The sequence below is a fragment of the Cyanistes caeruleus genome, chromosome 6, assembly GCF_971803275.1.
Source record: "Cyanistes caeruleus chromosome 6, bCyaCae1.hap1.1, whole genome shotgun sequence".
Lineage (NCBI taxonomy): Eukaryota > Metazoa > Chordata > Aves > Passeriformes > Paridae > Cyanistes > Cyanistes caeruleus.
Genome location: NC_141706.1, coordinates 6,356,836 through 6,374,870, shown reverse-complemented (window position 1 = coordinate 6,374,870; position 18,035 = coordinate 6,356,836). Strand labels below are relative to the sequence as shown.

Below are 18,035 nucleotides of genomic sequence, written 5' to 3'. Positions count from 1 at the left end.
TCAAAAGTAAAAATCTATAAACAGTCTTCCAATTAATGTGCAAAAAAATGTTTAAAAAGTATCAAATCACAACACCTCAAACTTGATTATGTACATATCTAATATCTGTAAATGCTGTTAACTAGCTAGTTTTGTTTTGTTCTGCTACAAATAACTTACCTCTGTCCTGCAAAATGTCTGCATTGTAAAGACTTCAGTGCAAGTGCTTGCTTCATTGTTTAGTGCATTATCATGTTTGTTATTTTTTATTTTACAGTGAGCAGAACAGCATATAAATTAACACATACAACTCACACACACGAGATCCTCCATCTACTGAATTCCTAGTTTGTTGTTTTGCTCCAGGGTAGTGTCAGCCAGTTTTCTTTCGTTTATCCCATTGGAATTGCAAATAGAATCTAAAATAAAAAGTGCTATCTCTGGTCTCCAGGTAATCCCTAGGTTTTGAAATTCCATAACAACAACATTGCAGAAGCACTCAGCAGAGCACGAAATTAGAGAATGACCCACACACTGAGAAGACACTTGAAAGTCTGGCATCAGGCAATTTCACTTTTTTTTGGTCTTTAAAAGTATCGACTGTCTATAAACATTGGCAACCTGGTGTGTGTGTCACTGGACTCACAAGCTTCATTTCTTTATTTGTTTTTAGGAATTGTAGGCATGTTCCCTCTTATTCATGACTGGCTTGGAAATAAGAACATTCTACTTAAAAATCTAAATCAAGTGGAAATACACTTCTTGCTGAAGGGAAAATTTCTACACTTTCTTTTGGACAGGTTTTCTAAAATAATAGCTCTGAATTGAGAAAACTGGGATCAGATGCTAGTGCAAATACAGCCCACTTTTATAGCTAGGAATTGTACTGAAGAAAGAGCAAATTCAGGATAAATGGATTATTATTTTTCCAAGTCCCTCCTGCAGAAAGAAAATAAAAAAAATAACAGTTACAGTGGTTATAATTATTAAACAGAAAAGAACTTATTATGAACTTTAATGGCTGAAATGTAAGGAAGGCGGGTTGTGTGTCAGTAACATTCCAGAACTCAGTTTCTTCCAGGATGAGGTGCTTTAAATGGGACTTTATCATGGAACATTTTTCTCCTTTCTATGCATCTGAAATGCAACTCTGGATCCTGTCCATCCACTGTTGAGCACTCTGTGCATCTTGGGCACAAAAGTTATACACACGTTTATTTGTCTTCAGCTGCAAAGGAAAAACAAGGACACAAAGAAGTCAGCACATGGAAAAGAAAACCTGCAATAAACTGCAATACTCAGTGTGCTCATGGTCTGAATGTATCATTTTTGAACTATTGCTGTTGAGAGTGATGCCAGCTACATAAAATTTTTTGTCTGAGATGGCACAACAGCTCCTTCCTAGCTCACACCTTCTAGCAGGACTGGGAGCAGGAGCTTAAAAACACAAGGGAAGGAAGTTTCACATAAATACCAGATATACTTACATCAAAAAATGCCTTTTCACTGGCATGTTTTGGAGCTCCAATTGTTGGAGAAGCAGGAATCACAGTTTCCACCTCTGCAAGGTCTATGTGTCCCTTACAGCTCGTATCCTCACCAGAGTCATAATATCGCAGCTGGAACACGAGAGAAAAAAAAAATCCACACTGCTTTTAGATGGACCTTTCAGATTAATTCCCTTTTCCTGGATAAAGCCTGGGGGCATTCACTGCTAAGGGTGGGAGGCACAAAGATTACTAAGAGCTGAGGAGGTGGGGGAAGAGTATTTTGTCCCCAGAGCTCCAGAGGAGAGAAGCAAATAACAATGGATTGCTCTGGGCAGAGGGCATGTGAGGCAGGAAAGAAAGCAGAGCCTTTTCTTCACTGGTCATTACATGAAACTTCACTGAGGCATTGATAGAACACTTATTCTCTGCATTTCAAGAATTTAAAGTGATCAGCAGAAATTTAGGTGCAATTTTAGGTAATTATAAACCACACAAAGCTCACATTTTCCTGTACTGCACATAGAGTTTGAATGAAGTCTGTGCTTTTTTTTTCTCCTTACAAAGGAGAAAAAAATGATGTGATATGAAATGATTTGATATAAATATTAAACACTCTGTAAACTGAGTTTCAACATGCAAACAAATTCCAAAAAAAAGTCCCAACAACAAAACCCCAACAAATTCCCATAAGCCAGTGCAAAATAGCAACATAAACTTTCACAGCAAAAGTCAAATAACAGAACTCCAGCTAGGATTGACCTGTATTACTCCTGCATCTATCATACTCAGAAGGTTTTTTGGTTATACAAAAAATGTAAAAATATCTTGTTGTCCTGCAAAATGAACCTTTTTCCCTATACACAAGATACATAAGATATACTAGGAAGAATAATTATGAACAGCACATTTGTTGGTATTTACCACACTGATCTCCAAGTACTCAATTAGCATTTCAAGAGATGCCTGTCTTTATCTATACTGCACATTTTAAAATGTATTGACTAAAATGAATTAATATTTTTTTAAACAAAAGCATACATGAGTCTGAGAAGTTAGAACCCCCACTTTGTGGAATATTTGGCTCAGAATATTTTACTGCCTGATGACCCAACATTATTTGAAGTGCACAAGATCATAAATTTCTACTGCAGAATTCTGGAGTTCATTGTAAATTGGATAAAAGCTTTAGACCAACAGATGTCTATTTTTAGTGCTCCTTTTTGTACAGTGATTAGGTAGAACACTTATGAATAATTCTGCTACTAAATTTACAGTACTCTGACTAATGTAAAATACTCCTATATATTTTTAAAATCCTCTCATATATTTTTTATAAAATAAACCCCCTCCATCCACTCAGAATTCTGTATCAGCCACAAGATACACAAGACAAACATTGATATGTTATGAATGATGTAGCACAGATCACACCTGAAAACCATCATTACTAATGTTGTTTGTAGGACCAATCTATAAAAACTCAATAAATAAAAAAGAAGCAACATAATAATAAAAAATTCCATTATCTGGAAAGGTTTTACCTGGTGTTTTGTCACATCCAGCACAAACCAGCGAGGTTTCCAACCTTTCAGCAAAGCTCCTCTTTTGTACAGCGTACCTTCAAAAGATCTGAGAGGGACAGAACACACAGCAGCATGTGATTCCATAATATGGATACCACTGAGAAATAAAACCCCCAAAAGTATAGATATTAAACATTTACTACATTAATATTAAACACTTACTACATTCATACTAAACACTTATTTTCCTGCAGGAAAACTAGTAAGATTTAAACCAATAGTTTAGCTATTGGTAACTGTGATGCACAGATAAAAAAACCCTTTTGGTTCTTGGGATGCATTAAATGTACAATTGCAATTGGCTTGTGCATCTAAGGAAAGAGAAGGGTGAAGGATGCTGGTAGGAGACAGAAGAGGCCCACCCACTAAACAACTAATGTAATCAAATCCAAAAAGAAGGAATAAGGTAGCCACAAAATGTTTTGTGAGCATAAAAGTTTCATTTCTTCCTAAGGCAGAGACTTGTACCAACCTAATAAAATACTCATAAATAAACTGATTATTCAGTTTACCTATTTTCATCATTCTTTGATGTGAAATGATTGTACAGCGTCGTTGTTCTTCTGTCTACCCCATTAGAGGGAGAGATGCTTGAACTCTGCTCCTCACCCAGCCCACTGTCAGGTATTTCCAACAAAGACCTCTTTTGATAGGAATGCAGATTAGGAGACATCATCCCTGAGGAGCCAGAAGGATGTCTCCGGAGCTGAAAAAGACGGAAAGAGAAGAAAAAGGGTAATGCAATGTGTCTTGTATTGTGAGACAGGCTCAGTGCTGTACTGACAATAAATAAACACATGGTGCAACAGGTAACTTGGGAACTACTGTGAGGCCAAAGAAAGATTTTCCTAATACAAGTCAGTGCTGCCTCAGAGAAGAAGCCAGAGGGATGGCAATTCTCTGCATTTCTTAGGCAGAAGGGTTCACAAGGTGTGAGAAGTCAGCATTCCAGAAAAGCTTCATATAATATATGAAGTGACATAATCCTGAACAGTGTTTGCCTTGCTTTCTCAGAAGCATCTAAAACTAAACAGAGATTTGGGCACAATAAATTTTCCTGATTTCAAAGGGAGGAAGGGGGAAAAGGAAAAACTACACCTTCCAAGAGCTAATTTACAGATCCATGTAATTTTAGTAGAATCTCAATGAACTGGAACAAGAGGGATCCTGTACTTGGTCTTAATCTAAATGACAACACTCTACAGATACAGTCTTGAACTGCTAACTCACTGTGCAAAGCACAGAAGCCAAGCTCCCCAAAAGCTGTATCTAGGATTACTCCTGGTGCACACAGAGAGCAAAGAGGCAGCCTTTCACTTAGAAAATATCTATATTGACAGCTCTTCTTGTTACCATGGTCAGGAATTGGACACAAGAGCATGAATATTTCTTATCTCTGCTTAGAAACTATATCTTCATTTAGCCATGGAAATATCTTGACTTTTCTCTGAGAATTTGTGATATCCTTTTGGCTACTTTCAGGAATTGAGCTTTTTTAGTACTTCAAGAATCTTTTAAATATACAAAACCATACATTTGTGCATTAGTAAAATGCTCATTTTATCCGTGATTTAAACTACTCTGGAAAGGCAACTAGATAAACAGCACAAGTAAAAATATATTTTTCAACACGAAGAAAGAAAAAGCCAATATCATGGGTTAGAACAACATATTCAGTTTTTCAAAAGCAGTCTTTTACTCCAAGAAATACAGTGATTTTGTCAGTGCCTCAGGTAGCCTCTACAGCAGGAATGGAATTGTTCTACTGGACAAGCTCTTTTCTACTTACATTGTCTTGTCTGGTGTCATCCTTTAGATTAATTTTGACCCTTTCCCACAACAGCTGCCACCTCTCTGGGCTCTGGTTTAATTTACTTTCCAACCTTTCGATTTCCTGAAACAAGTAACAAGGGTTTTAAGCATAAACATTTCTAACTGATCACTCCCTAATCATTTTGAAACAACCATTCTCTAGCCAGTGTTTTCACCCAGTGAAGCTCAAACCCCTCTGTCAAATGAGGAATAAACTGGGATCCATCAGAATCAGGAGTCAAAGGCACCCAAGGCCAGCATCAGCCACATTGCTCTTCCCAGGAGGAGCCACCAGGATTTCAGTTCTCCCCCAGTTCTCCTGAACACACAAAATCCAACACCCACTGCCCTAACAGAAACACAACACTGATAAGGACAGGCTGTATTTTATGAAAATATTTACAAAGAACAAATTCTGTGCTGTGACACCAACATTGTACAGTGGCCAATATTAACATTTACCCTGGTTTATAAAATGTGATACAAAGCTGTAATAAAAGAAGGAAATGAAACAGAAAGATTTATTCAATTTGGATGCCAAACTGTAACAACATGTTCTTGTTGTGGAACTTGGGAATATGACCTATGTTGATAACCTCCAGTTAGGGTTATTTCCTGTTAATAAAACAGTGCAAAGTTAAGTAAAAAGAGGCAATTTCATGAGTTTATGTTTACTTGTGAACACTCATTGATACATTTGTCAAGACTTTGAAGTGTGGTCCATATTCCTTGCCATGCTTCTTTTCTCCATTTTTACTTTCAACAACCATATTGTTATGAAAATCTCGTTATTAATTAAATAAAATTAAAACCTCAATTTTTCAAATTCAATTAAGAATTAATGATGGAATAAAAAATTGCCAATGGACAGGCTTCCCATGCTATATAGATGACAACTAAACACTTAAGACATTTATTTTCAAAGTAGAGAAAGTAAATCTCTACTTACTTCTACCCTACCTAATAATTTAAGTAGACTTCATAATATTGTCCAGTTTCTATTGGTCTTTTGATTGAAAATTTTTTCAGGAAATTGCTATTAATTGAAAGACAGAAAATTATTATACTTTTAAAGTAAGAAAACATTTTGATAAGGAAATTAACTTCTGAACTACATTTTGAACTCTTAGGTGAAAATAAAAAGCCAGCATTTGACAACGTTTCTATAAAATTTTCTACAAACTTTTCCTCCCTGAAAGTAAACTAGAAAACTCCAAAGTGAAACTAAATATAAGAAATGTGGCTTAACAGCAAGAATCAAATAAGAAGTTTTAAATGCTGAAGGTATGAAAGTCACATTTGCTCTCTTTCTGCTAAGAAATAAAACCAGAATACTTTTGTTTGGAGTATCTTCAGGTAGATAAAAAAATAAGGAATGATGAACACAAGCCAGGTTAAAGCCTTCTCTAGATTACTTGTCTTTGAAAGTGCTGAATGGAAAACATTTCTGGAGGCATACAACAGAATTCATTTACCACACATTTTAAAAAGTAACATTATTTCCAAATTGCTGCAAAAGGATATAAACTCTTTATTGCTCTGTGTTAGTCAGTTTAATCTGATCATTCTCTCTTTCTGCCCTAGTCTTGACTTCTGAGTACGAGTCCTTCTCTGCAGAATCTGGAAGTAACTGAAACTTGTTACTTAGCAACTGGGTCACATTCCTTCTTTTTTGGCTCCACAGCGAGTAGTGCTTCCAGAACTTAAAATGAAAAACTTTCATGAAAAACCTTCAACAATCTCCTGTATATAACTTGAAAAGTTAGGACTAAATTCTCCTTTAATAGACCTCATGTAAAAAAACCATACATGGCAATAAATCACTAAAATTTACTCTTGCCTCTTCATTTTACAATTTTACAAAAAGCAGCCGATTTTTTTTTCCTTTCCATGTGGGGAATGGACTCTGAGTAGATGCATTTCCTTGAAAGAAAAAAAATAAATCTTTAAATGTATCTCTCTGGTTCATCTCCTGTTGTCCAGGCTTAGAGGAGAATATATATGTATATAAAAAGAAAGGTTAGAAAGGTTTTAACAAATTCAATTATGAGACTATCCATTTCCTGCAATTAATAACAAGCAATTAGCATTACTGTGCCTTTCAGAAGATCTGCTGAATAGCCTGCTTTGGGAATATTTGAATGTTACAGACAGGAGTTACATCTGCAGGAGCTCCAGAAGTCTGGAGACTGATCACCTCCTCTGCACCCACAATGTGTCTGTGAATGCACACAGGTTCATTTCTCACAATTCTTACAGGTACCAGAATCTGATCTGCTCTTAAAAGAAAAGCATCACATTCTACCATGAAAATTCTGAATTAAGGCACTCAATAACTTCTCTGTTTCACCTTTACATCCTGAAGCGCACTATCTAGTTTTCAATTGAAAAATATCTTTAGAACAAACAAATTTGGGCTTATCATTATAAACTAAGCGAGAATCAATCTTCCCCAGTAATTTATGATGCTAAATATGGTCTCAGTTGAAACATTTTTTGGATACCAACACGTTCTCAGTGGATTTATGATTAAAGAGAGGTCTTTCTCCTACATCAGCAATAGCCCTAAATTAACAACTTGTTTTAAAAGAAAGTTCACTTTGCTTTTTAAACTTAGAAGAATATTTTTGTAACCTTTATACAACCTCTCCAAAGTTTTCCAAATGTTCTCTCCATTGCTATCTTTTATTACTATAATCTAATTCACAAATAACATTTAAACTCTATAAAACCTGACCCACGTATCTTTAGCCTATAGAATGGCAGTTTCCCTGTTATATGGCAGTTTCTCACAGTTGTGGATGTGGATTGTCTGGCATCTACCCCGGGAAGAAATGCAGGAGAACACTGTTGTACTCCTGATGTGCTTCTGGCTCTGGTTACCTGATACAAAAGCTCTCTGTGCTTTGCTGAAAAATCCCTGAAATGACCCTTGCTGAGAGGCTGCTCTTCCTTTGCTTCTGGCAGGTTAGAAGCTCTGAGAAATTCTGACTTATTTTGAGTCAAGGGGCATTTTTACATTAGATTCTCTTTATTTATTATTACATTTATTGGGCATTGCTCCTTTGTTTGATCAATTAGGATTGGAAGGAGCAGACCAAAAGGAATTTGAGGAATGTGCCAGAATAAAGCTAACTCTCTATCAAAATCTTCAAGGATTCACATCCATTCAGAAGTTTCCTGCATTAAGACTTGCAAAAAATCATCACTGATTCAGGAGAATTTGGGGCCTACAGCATATCCTGATTTTCCAAGCATTGGAATAGTGGGCTCCATAATCCCAGCTTTAATATAAGGTAAAGTCTGCAAAGAGTTTTCAAAATAAAACATTTCCAAAATAAAACACAGGGATGTGTTTCTGGACATACAAGAGGCTTGAAACAATAGAAGTGAAGAATGCCCTGGTCATTTTCTTGCACTGTCAATTATGATGATAACCAAATGTCAGGCTGTTAATTAATTGTAATCATCGAGTATCTTCACGTTGAAGAGAGGACAGATGTTAAATCACTCTAAATAACTACAACAATGATGATAATGGGATCATTTTTCATCTTCTAATGAAGAAAGGACAAAACCTAAGCAACCTAAGTGAGCCCGAACGAGAAAAAGCCCAAATCAAGCATCTATTTCAAGTAACAAAATATTTTAAAGAATCTAAATTTATCAGTTTGGTTCCAGTAAACATGAATAAACTAAGAGCAATCATGGCAAGCTTTTTTGAGAAATGTGGGCCAATACTGAGCTAATGTTTGTGTATCTGCTTCCCAATTAAAATCAACAAGTGTCAGATTCTATTTTCTGATCTGTCCAAGACACTGGGTCGTTATTTTACCACACACCTACTTTAATATGAGGAGAAAGAGGTCAAGAAAGCAAGATTCACCATTTGCCCAAATGAAAATAGCTGTTCCTGCATTTCCTACAAAAGGCAACCTAAAATTTTATTTATTCTTTAAAGCAGACAGTGAAAAAATGAATCCACGAGGAGTTATTGACTACAACTAAAGCACACTCCAGGGGAAGTGTGAATTCAGAACATCATCAGCTTTGAAGGAAGACTGATTGATTCCCAGAACCAGCATCACATCTCCAGATCATCCAGTCAGTCTTACTAAAGAGTTGTTTTGACATCTATCATGATCCTTTTAATAACAGTATGTCTGTAAGGCAATAACTTCAATAAAAATTAAACATGAATTTTGTGAGCATAACAGAATTTACTGTTCTGTGCAACACATGTACTCACATTTAAAAGGCTGGTGATGGCATCAGGCTGTATTTTTTTTACATCATCATAACATGGCCACACTATTTTCCTCTTACTCTGAGAGACTGAACCATCTGTTTGGTCATTTTCTTCTGAAACACTGCACTTTGCAGGTACCATGGTCCAATCATAGGAAGGTCCTGTAGCCAAAATCTCTTCTACATAATAATCCCACTTTTTGAGGCTGGACATATTTACATTTGGCTTCAGTGCCTATTTGAAACAAAGTCTTATTATAATGACATGAAGAAAGCCTTTGAATTTAAGATTTACAGCACTATACATGTATTTTCCAGATTGTTCTAAACTGAATTCTACAATGGTGAGTGTACTGTGAATTTTCTAAAATTACTCAAGACACAGCCCAGTCTAGGGGACAGACACTATCATAGAAGACAGAGATGAAGATGACATGATTCAATCAGATTATGAAATGCATCCCATTATGACTCTAAGGTCAATGACTAAAGTCAGTTCCCCTTTAAAGACAATTTTAATAATAATTTATATAATGTAATGAAATCAAAGAAGGAACCTCATTTAGTTTACCAGGGTGCATGAATACATGTTGCAAAATTTGGCCCTTTAAATTACATTTCCATGACTTTCAGACACTGCTCCAATCAATCAGGTAAGGTCAATTTTGTCCACCAAATACTTAACTTGGTTCAGAACAATTAAGATATCAAAATGTACTCAAGGAATCACTCAGAATAACAAACCACCTGTATTCTAAGAAAAATCATACCTCGATTTCAGCAGGGGCATAGAGGTAATTGAAGAAAATAGGGCTCCTTTTATGCATCTTTTCAATACATTCCCAAATACAAATTCCTTTCTTGGCATGCTTATCTCCTTTATCTTCAAATAATGTTCCTGGGGAAAAGAAGAGCAGCAAAAAGAATGGCTTTTTGATAATGCTCAACAAATGGTAAAGCACAGGCTAAAGGAATTTCACAGATTGAAGGTATAGCAAAGTCTGCTATTAAATGCCACTGCAACAGGAAATAAAGAAGATAAATAATAGAAATGAACCATTTTTTGGAATGAAATGGTTGCTCAAGTCTAATCTGCCCCACAGCTACCACAGTTTTCACGAAAAGCATTAAAATTGATCATATGGCATGAGAAGCAGCCCACAAAGCAGAGAAATTTGGAGCATGTTTTAGTGGCCAAGTCCCAAGAGCAGCCTCAGCTGTGGTTATGTAGCCCCAGGAAGGTGGCTCTGAGGGCAGCTAAGGCCTTGGGAGCAGAAAGGTTGCACATGACAGATGGAGTGAAACAGAAAATATAAAAAGAGAAACTCTGAAGATAATGCAAGAGGAAGAAGTGGGAGGTAATAGATGGAAAGGCTTTTCTTTCCTGCAACTTTATGCACTCTCTGATGGATTCACAGAGATTCTGTTTCTGTTAAAAGAAGGTATTTAGTAGGGAAAATGGATCTATGTGGAAAAATTGCTAAAAACCCTGAGGCATGGCACTAATTTCCTGCACTTTCTCTCAGGGCCATCAGAGGCATGGCACAGGAATCACTGAAGCAGAAAATATTACATATTTCTCACTTCCATTTTGCTTTCTAGATCTGAAATGTGATGATCCTTACGTGGTCACCACGTAGCTACTGGACCACCTTAACCCTGGCAAACTTTTGTAGACCAAATATTGAGGAGAAAAATATCAGCAACTACAAAAGCAATATGCAATACACAAAGATCACACATACCATGTTCTAGTCTTTCATAATCTGAATCCAGAAGAAATGTTTTAAATCGATTTGATATGTGATGAAAAGCCAGAAACTTCAGATAATATTGATTGAACTCAAACTCTGTCGGGTATTGGTTATGAATCTAAAAAATAAAATTAAAAAAATAAAGAAAAAAAAAGGAAAAAAGTGGATATTGAGGTATAATACAAAGAGATATGTAAGAAATAATAAAGTGAAATGACAGCAAAACAATTCCCCCATGAATGCTGAAAACAAATTGCAAGCGTCGCAAAAATCCTTCTAACGTTTTGTCATAGATTATATATCATGTCATGTCATAAATTAATGTATTGTCTATGCTGCAAAAACATTTCAGAGCTGATAGAGTGAACTGTGTAATCAGCAAAATTATACTCTGTACAAACCCCATGATTCTTCCAGGAAATCCAACTGGATATAAAATTTCTATGATAATTCTTCAGTCACCATGTAACTTCTCAGGTAAAGATGCTATTCCTGGGTGTGGCTGGAATTCAAACTTTAACTGAAAGGTTTCAAATTGGTTTTCTTGCTATTGCTCAGAGCCCCACAAGGCAGACAATTAAAGAGACAATGCTGCAAAGGACATTCCATCTACCACCCCTGAAACAGCCAATTTCTCAAGTACTTACTAGTCTACACATATCTCTTCCTTTTCAAAATATGACCTAAAATACTAGAATATGAAAAAGACCCCACACTGAGGAGGTGTCTTGCCATTATTATTTTAAAACAGTAAAAACCATGTCATTCCTTAAATTGTTACCCTCATTAGGCTGTGGATCTGTCTGATTCAGTGAATGTCTCCAACGTGAGTCAGGAGCTGATATTTATTTAAGAAAACTATACAAGATTATCAGAGTAGAGCACTGTGAAATGGCTGATTCTTCACAGCTGCTTCTTTTTAACATTATCATAAAGAGCCTGATGTAGGATTTTAAGCATGAAGTTTAATATTCATGGCAAAAAAATTTAGCATTAGTTACTGATATTTATACTTGATATCCATATAAAATGAAAGATTCTAAAACTCTTGATGAGATAGTGCTTGGAGAAATTTCATGAGTTAATTTAAAATTTATTTTTCAAGTAAGTTTATGACTCATGATCTTTACTTTCAGAATAAACATGGCAATTACCTGAAAATTCCCAATTGCAGTGGAAATAAGTATACCTTGCATTTGAAAAAGAAACTGCTGATTCTGAATTTCACATTTGAAATAAGCCCCACTGTTTGATGTCTCACATCAAACCTGTAAGACACCTTTACTTCTGCAATCTGTGCCTTGTCTTTTGCATTCCCATCACTCACTTTCCTGTTCCAGATTTTCTCTCTAATCTCTTATCAGTTTCTTAACTTGCCAGTGACTCAATGGGGCTTTTTCAGTACTGATGGGAACTGTTATGAAGATTATTTGAAACTCCTTACATTTGGATTTCCACATAGACCAGCCAAATAAAGGGGCAAAAAGTGTCAGGCAAGGAGAGGTTTTCTCCTGAACATACAACAGTGACAGGAAAATCCCTTGAAAGGACCTAGAAACACCCACACAGCATTTCAGTCAGAGAATTGCTGTTATTATATCTCAATATTATCTTGGGGCTGGGAATTTAAAGTGCTAAGATACTTTAAGACATGTCAGTTCAACATACCCACTCTTATTTAATCCCCATTTTCCCCCTGATACAAATACTACATTCCTGCACTGATTTGTAACAATAAAGCTAAGCAATTTTTTTTCTATAATAAATTTAGGACTTCAATTTTATAGACAAATATTTAGCTTTATTTATAAAAAAGTTATTTTTCCATATCTTCTTTAGTACATATTTTCTCCTTGTGTTAGGAGAAGGTTTTTTTAATATACTGTAAGAAGGAAAGGCAACATTCTGCTATTTGACATGAAATATATACAGGGTCTTAACTTCTACTTATGGTCCAACAATTATTTTAATCCATGTAAGAGTTACAAGAACAAGCTGCTGATAAAATCTTGTCATAGACCTAAATTTTATGGGTGATTCCCTTTCTGAGATTTCTGGATGCAGAAATATTGTAATAACTATAAGTTATTATAATATAATTTAGTTTTAAAGAGAAAACAGCTATAAAGCATTTCTGATAGAGGTAAACAATGCAGTAATTGTTGTTGTCTTAATCTCCAAAATATATGAACATTTAAACCCTGATTAAACCTGTATGTCTTTCTAATATTATGATTAGAGAAACTCAGCACTTTGGAGCTCTTTTTAAAATGACCATACTCTCGCTGAAGTATCTCCTAAATGTATTTAATATTATTAATTAATTATTAATATTATAGATCTATCAGCCTTCCTTAGCTTTCTAATACATTTTGGCTTTTTAAGTCCATGATATATCAATTGTTAATTAGTATGAATGAGGAAAATACCACTCCAAAGCTCCTGTGCTGGTAATGGCTACGAGGCTGCAACCCCTGGAATAACTGAGCACGTCTCCCGTGGGAGCAGCACTCACCTCCTCTTACAAAGGGCACTGTGACAGCTCCTCACTGAGCTTGAAAGATGTCAGCTCTAGAAAATCATCCTGGTTTAATTATATTTAATAAATTACCACATAGATTCCGAAGAAAAATAAGGAAAGCTTCCTCACTGACATCACTTGCATAATAAACTCAGTCTCCTTAGAAGCAGGGAAAGTATCTGCCAGATGCTGCTATTGTGAAAGACTGATTTTGCATTAATAATTCAGCTGACACCTGGAGATATTGGCATAAACAATGACTTTTTATAAGATGATGCAGTTCTAATTTAGGAATCACTGCTTCATTTGTTTTCTCTGTATCTTTAGTTTAACACATGACATTTAATGCATGTACTGGCTCGGTGGTAATTCTCTTACTGCACCCAGTGTATGGATTCTAAAGGTTAAAAATACTTTGAAAGGACCAAATGTTTGCTTCCAGTTAATGGGTAAGTTTTAAAAACTGATCATAATATATTACACTTCAGGGTCAAGTTGAAATCTAATTGGATTCTGTAAGAATTTGCACAGAAACCAATGAAACTTCCCAAAAATTTTCAAGTACAGGTGATGCGAAAACTTTATGGTAAATTCATAATAAAATCCAACCAATAATTTGACTTCAAAATCAATTTCCCTAGAAATCACAACCACACTGTTAGAATTTGGTAACTCACTACTATGCCATCATCATGAGTTAGAAGAATAATCTAACTCTAGTTCTAGAAAATTCTAGAATTGCACTCGCCATGGGACTGTAGGCTGTTTAGGTTACAGACAAGTCTGTATTATCTATATGGGACTGATTATGCTCCCCATGCCCTGTCTTGGATAAAGATAACACTGGGTAAAACAATTATAACCCTTACACAGCCTTCTCTTTCTTCACAAGAAGTTATGTCTCCTTCAGATGGAAAAGCTGAACTGCTTCTAATGGTCTTTTCTACCAAATTTTTCCCAACATTTTGGCTGGGAAAAGCAGGCAGGCTCCCAAGAAGCCCTGAGCTAAGAGGCTGAAAGGATGCTATCTCCATCAGAGCAGCAGTGAATAGCTCCTGATGGGGATGTGCACACAGCTTAAACTCACAAAGCAGAAAACACTGAAATTTAAAATGTATCTGCTAATAACCTGTATATTTCATAAGATAAAGTCAGATACCTGCTGAGTGGCACCAAAGCTGCTACCTGAGGTGAATTACAAAGGTAATGTTGTATTTCCTTGACACATTCACGTGTGTGCAGCCTGAGGTGAAATTGTACCTGACAGTTTTCAACAGCAGGGATTTATCCCACTTTGCATTTCATTCTAACCTGTAAAGGTGGGATGATTATAATTCACTACTCCATGTCCTTAGAAGTGTAGGATTTGTTAAACATAACTTAAAGGAAAACCCAAGAATTCTGCCGTGAAGAAAACATGGTCCATTCTATTTCCTGACAATAAACCCAAATCCTTGAATTTAATTTTTAACTTTCTTCTGGATAATCCATTTTTCTCCAAAATCTGTGTCATCTCTGAATCACTTGAGAAAGAAATACTGCACGGGTATGTGTGGATAATTTCTTTGTAATGACAACTTTCTAAGATCTATTACAGTAAAACTGAAGTATTTCCAGGGGCAGGAACAGGATGTAGGCTATGTCTGCATTAGCAAGCAGTCAGAAGCAGCTCAGAGGAGACAAACTGACTGAAGCTCCCTGCAGCCATACTGCACATCTGTGGCTTTACCTGGACTAAATTTAGTACAGTTGAGTGGATGATTCCACTTTACATTGGTGACCCAAATGGTTTTAAGCTAAGTGACAAATCATTGGTGCAAGTTTAAATTCTTTCTCCCAAAAAATCTAGTACACATGCACCACACCAGCATCAAAAAAATTTAAGGGGAGGCGCTGGAAGGATTCACTTCAAATTTACACTACTGCTTAAAATCAGAGGTAGGTTTACTCCATCCTACTAATGGATGGTGTTAGCCAATCAGCCAATTTAAGCTCAGAGAAGACACCTGAAAGCAGAGAGAACACAGCACCATGACCAACACAAATTATTCACTTTCAGAAGTGAATGGACCACCAGGCAGATGGGTTTCAGTATTAGAGCACATGGCAATTTTGCCCTGTTGTAGCCATTGCAACCAAGAATATGTTGTTTTTTTTCTATTTCAGAAAAGGAGCAATAACCCTAAGCTTATTGTAAGAAAAAGTGTGACATTTGGGCAGATTAACTTATTTTAACAAAAAATAAAGAGTACTGATTCTCTTTTGAGAAATCTCCCAGTTTCAAATAAAAAACAACCTTACGACCACAGCCACTGGGAAATGGATGAAACAGAAGATGTGACAAATATTTCTAAGGTTTCCATAAGGGGAAGGCAATGTAAAGTCCAAGAATTTGATTTATTAACTTCTGAGATAGCAATAATGATGGCTGTTGGTGTTTACATTGGGATACCAACAAAGCTGGGGACTTTTTCCATAACGTGTTTGTCACTCATCTTCTTGTAAGCACATTCATTATCAATCTCACACAGATATATCTAAAGATTGCTTTCCACTGCTTTAGTAAGTTACTTCATCTGTGGAGTTTTCTCCAGGTAGCAGAGTAAAACTACAGAGACTCCTCTTTCATGCAAGTGTTCACTGTCAATGTGTGTTCCCAGTAAAAAGGCTGGTGCTTTAACAGTTATTTTCTGTGATACATAGTCATCCATATAATTTTAACACATGTAAATAATGTCAAGGAAACCTCCAGCTTTTTCAGTGAGAAAGATCAGAGAAGTGGGGAAAGAATCACACATGTACAAGAGGAACTATGCAAAAACCCCTCTTATGTTTCCATACACAGAATCTGTTCAAAGAATTTACATTTAATGGTTTGAGATGAAGGAAAGGACAGACTTCAGAATTAACCCAAAATGAGTATAACTGTCTTAACTTAATTTCTTGCTACACAACACAACTGTTGGTGTCCATCTTCTTCTGGACATGGACCAGACATAAAAATCAGAATATCTAAGAACCCCTGGCTTATAGCTGTCACTGTTTCCAGAACTGGTATAGTACAAGCTCTCTTCAAGGCTCATCATTAGGCACAATGAATTAAGAACTGTCTAGTCAAGGTACTAGAAATCAGTCCCTTCTTCCTTCTGAATAAAGGATTTTAAAAAAGCCAGTCATAGCTTAAAAACCTTCTAATTGAAATCTCTACACAAATTACCTCAATAGATCAGTACTACCAACCACCCCTCTGAGTCTGCTTTGGGTCAGTCTCCTCTAGACAAACATTCCAGCTCCCCTTGAGGTGAATTCCATCCACTTTAAAAAACCTGATGTGTTGAATAATGTTATTAGTCTTCTCCCAAACCTGTATCCATAACATCTGCAATATTGGAATATACACATTTCTTCATGAAACCTTCTGGTAAGTGGAAGTTAGAGATGGGCTTACCTGATGGACACAGTCTAAGAACTGTAAGAAAACAGGAGCAAATCCACTGCCCTGACAGTTGAGGGTCAGATTGCTGCGCTGACTGAATTTATGACCAAAGGAGAGCCATTCCTTCTCCACCAGCATTCGGAAACCTTCCAGAGTCCTGTAGAAGGGATCACTGAGTAACTGCACCAGAGACACCACCTAGACCACAAGACAGAATATTCTGTGTTAGGAGTGACAGAAGTCAGGAGAAACCTTTAGCAAATGAATATAAGCATTCAGTCATCTGTTTAACAATAAACTCAAGAAAACAAAAGCTTTTGTATAAACTCAATGACAAGTATTTTATCACATACATTAATTACTTTTATGAAACAAAACAAGTAATAATCCACATGAAAAAGCTTCAATTGCATTGAGACTTTATGGTTTCTGTGGAAGTAAAGTCTAAGCAGCTACAGACTTGGGAGGTGATTACAATGCTTACTACATTTAAATTATGTTTGAAATATAACCCCTTTTATATTAAACGTTTAAAAGATAGTATCTACTACCTCAGCAAAAAAAACATTCAAGAACTGGTCCAGAGGGTGACTTTAGAGCTTTCTCCCCAGCTAACTGCAGTCTTTTTTTATACACAGCATCTCAGAAGACTTTAAAATGCAGCACAGCCTTCTTGCACTTCTATGTATCTCCCCTCTCTACTCTTCACTGTTTGACAATGATTCCAATAATTATGGTCTCATTCTTTTGTGTGCTTGTTTACCCAGTATTTAGTTGGTATTATGGCTGCATATGAAGGTTTTATTTACTAGAATTATGGGTATCTGTGTTTATCTTCTGAATTATGAAGCAGCAGCATGGACACATCTATTAAATCAGGCAGCAGAGATCTTGATTCACCCAATTTACAGTTTGAGGTGATCTGTCCTTGCAGCAAGTGTTACAGGCACTTTGGCACAAATTCAGTTTTCTCCCTGTGTGGTCTCCTAACATTACATATGGAAATTGAATGAAGAGAATAAATTTCTCCTGTGCTTAAAATGTTTAAAATGATAAATGGACAGTTGTGGCAACTTTTAGCTTACATTCTTACACATAGTCAGGTGTAGGAATGCAGATTTTATATCTTAGCCTTAGAACTGTTAAGACCATCAGGACCTTTGGAAGGAATTTATTGCAAGGAATCATCTCATGAAATAAATTGCAAATGAA

The 18,035-nt window shown here is 36.0% G+C and overlaps 1 protein-coding gene across 7 annotated transcripts in view; it reads right to left on the bottom strand.

Annotated features, from left to right (window-relative positions):
• Positions 1-956: 956 nt before the first annotated feature.
• The window catches only part of SBF2 (SET binding factor 2), a 230,046-nt gene continuing 212,967 nt past the window's right edge, over positions 957-18,035 (bottom strand). For all 7 annotated transcript variants that reach the window (XM_086894739.1, XM_086894741.1, XM_086894740.1 and 4 more), the window contains 9 exons: positions 16,836-17,021; positions 10,858-10,984; positions 9,883-10,010; positions 9,114-9,347; positions 4,842-4,946; positions 3,565-3,758; positions 3,011-3,098; positions 1,467-1,598; positions 957-1,207 (listed from right to left, as the gene is read on the bottom strand). In XM_086894739.1, the coding sequence (XP_086750865.1) occupies positions 1,109-1,207; positions 1,467-1,598; positions 3,011-3,098; positions 3,565-3,758; positions 4,842-4,946; positions 9,114-9,347; positions 9,883-10,010; positions 10,858-10,984; positions 16,836-17,021 (1,293 nt within the window). In that variant the 3' untranslated portion in view covers positions 957-1,108. The remainder of the gene's footprint in view (positions 1,208-1,466; positions 1,599-3,010; positions 3,099-3,564; positions 3,759-4,841; positions 4,947-9,113; positions 9,348-9,882; positions 10,011-10,857; positions 10,985-16,835; positions 17,022-18,035) is intronic.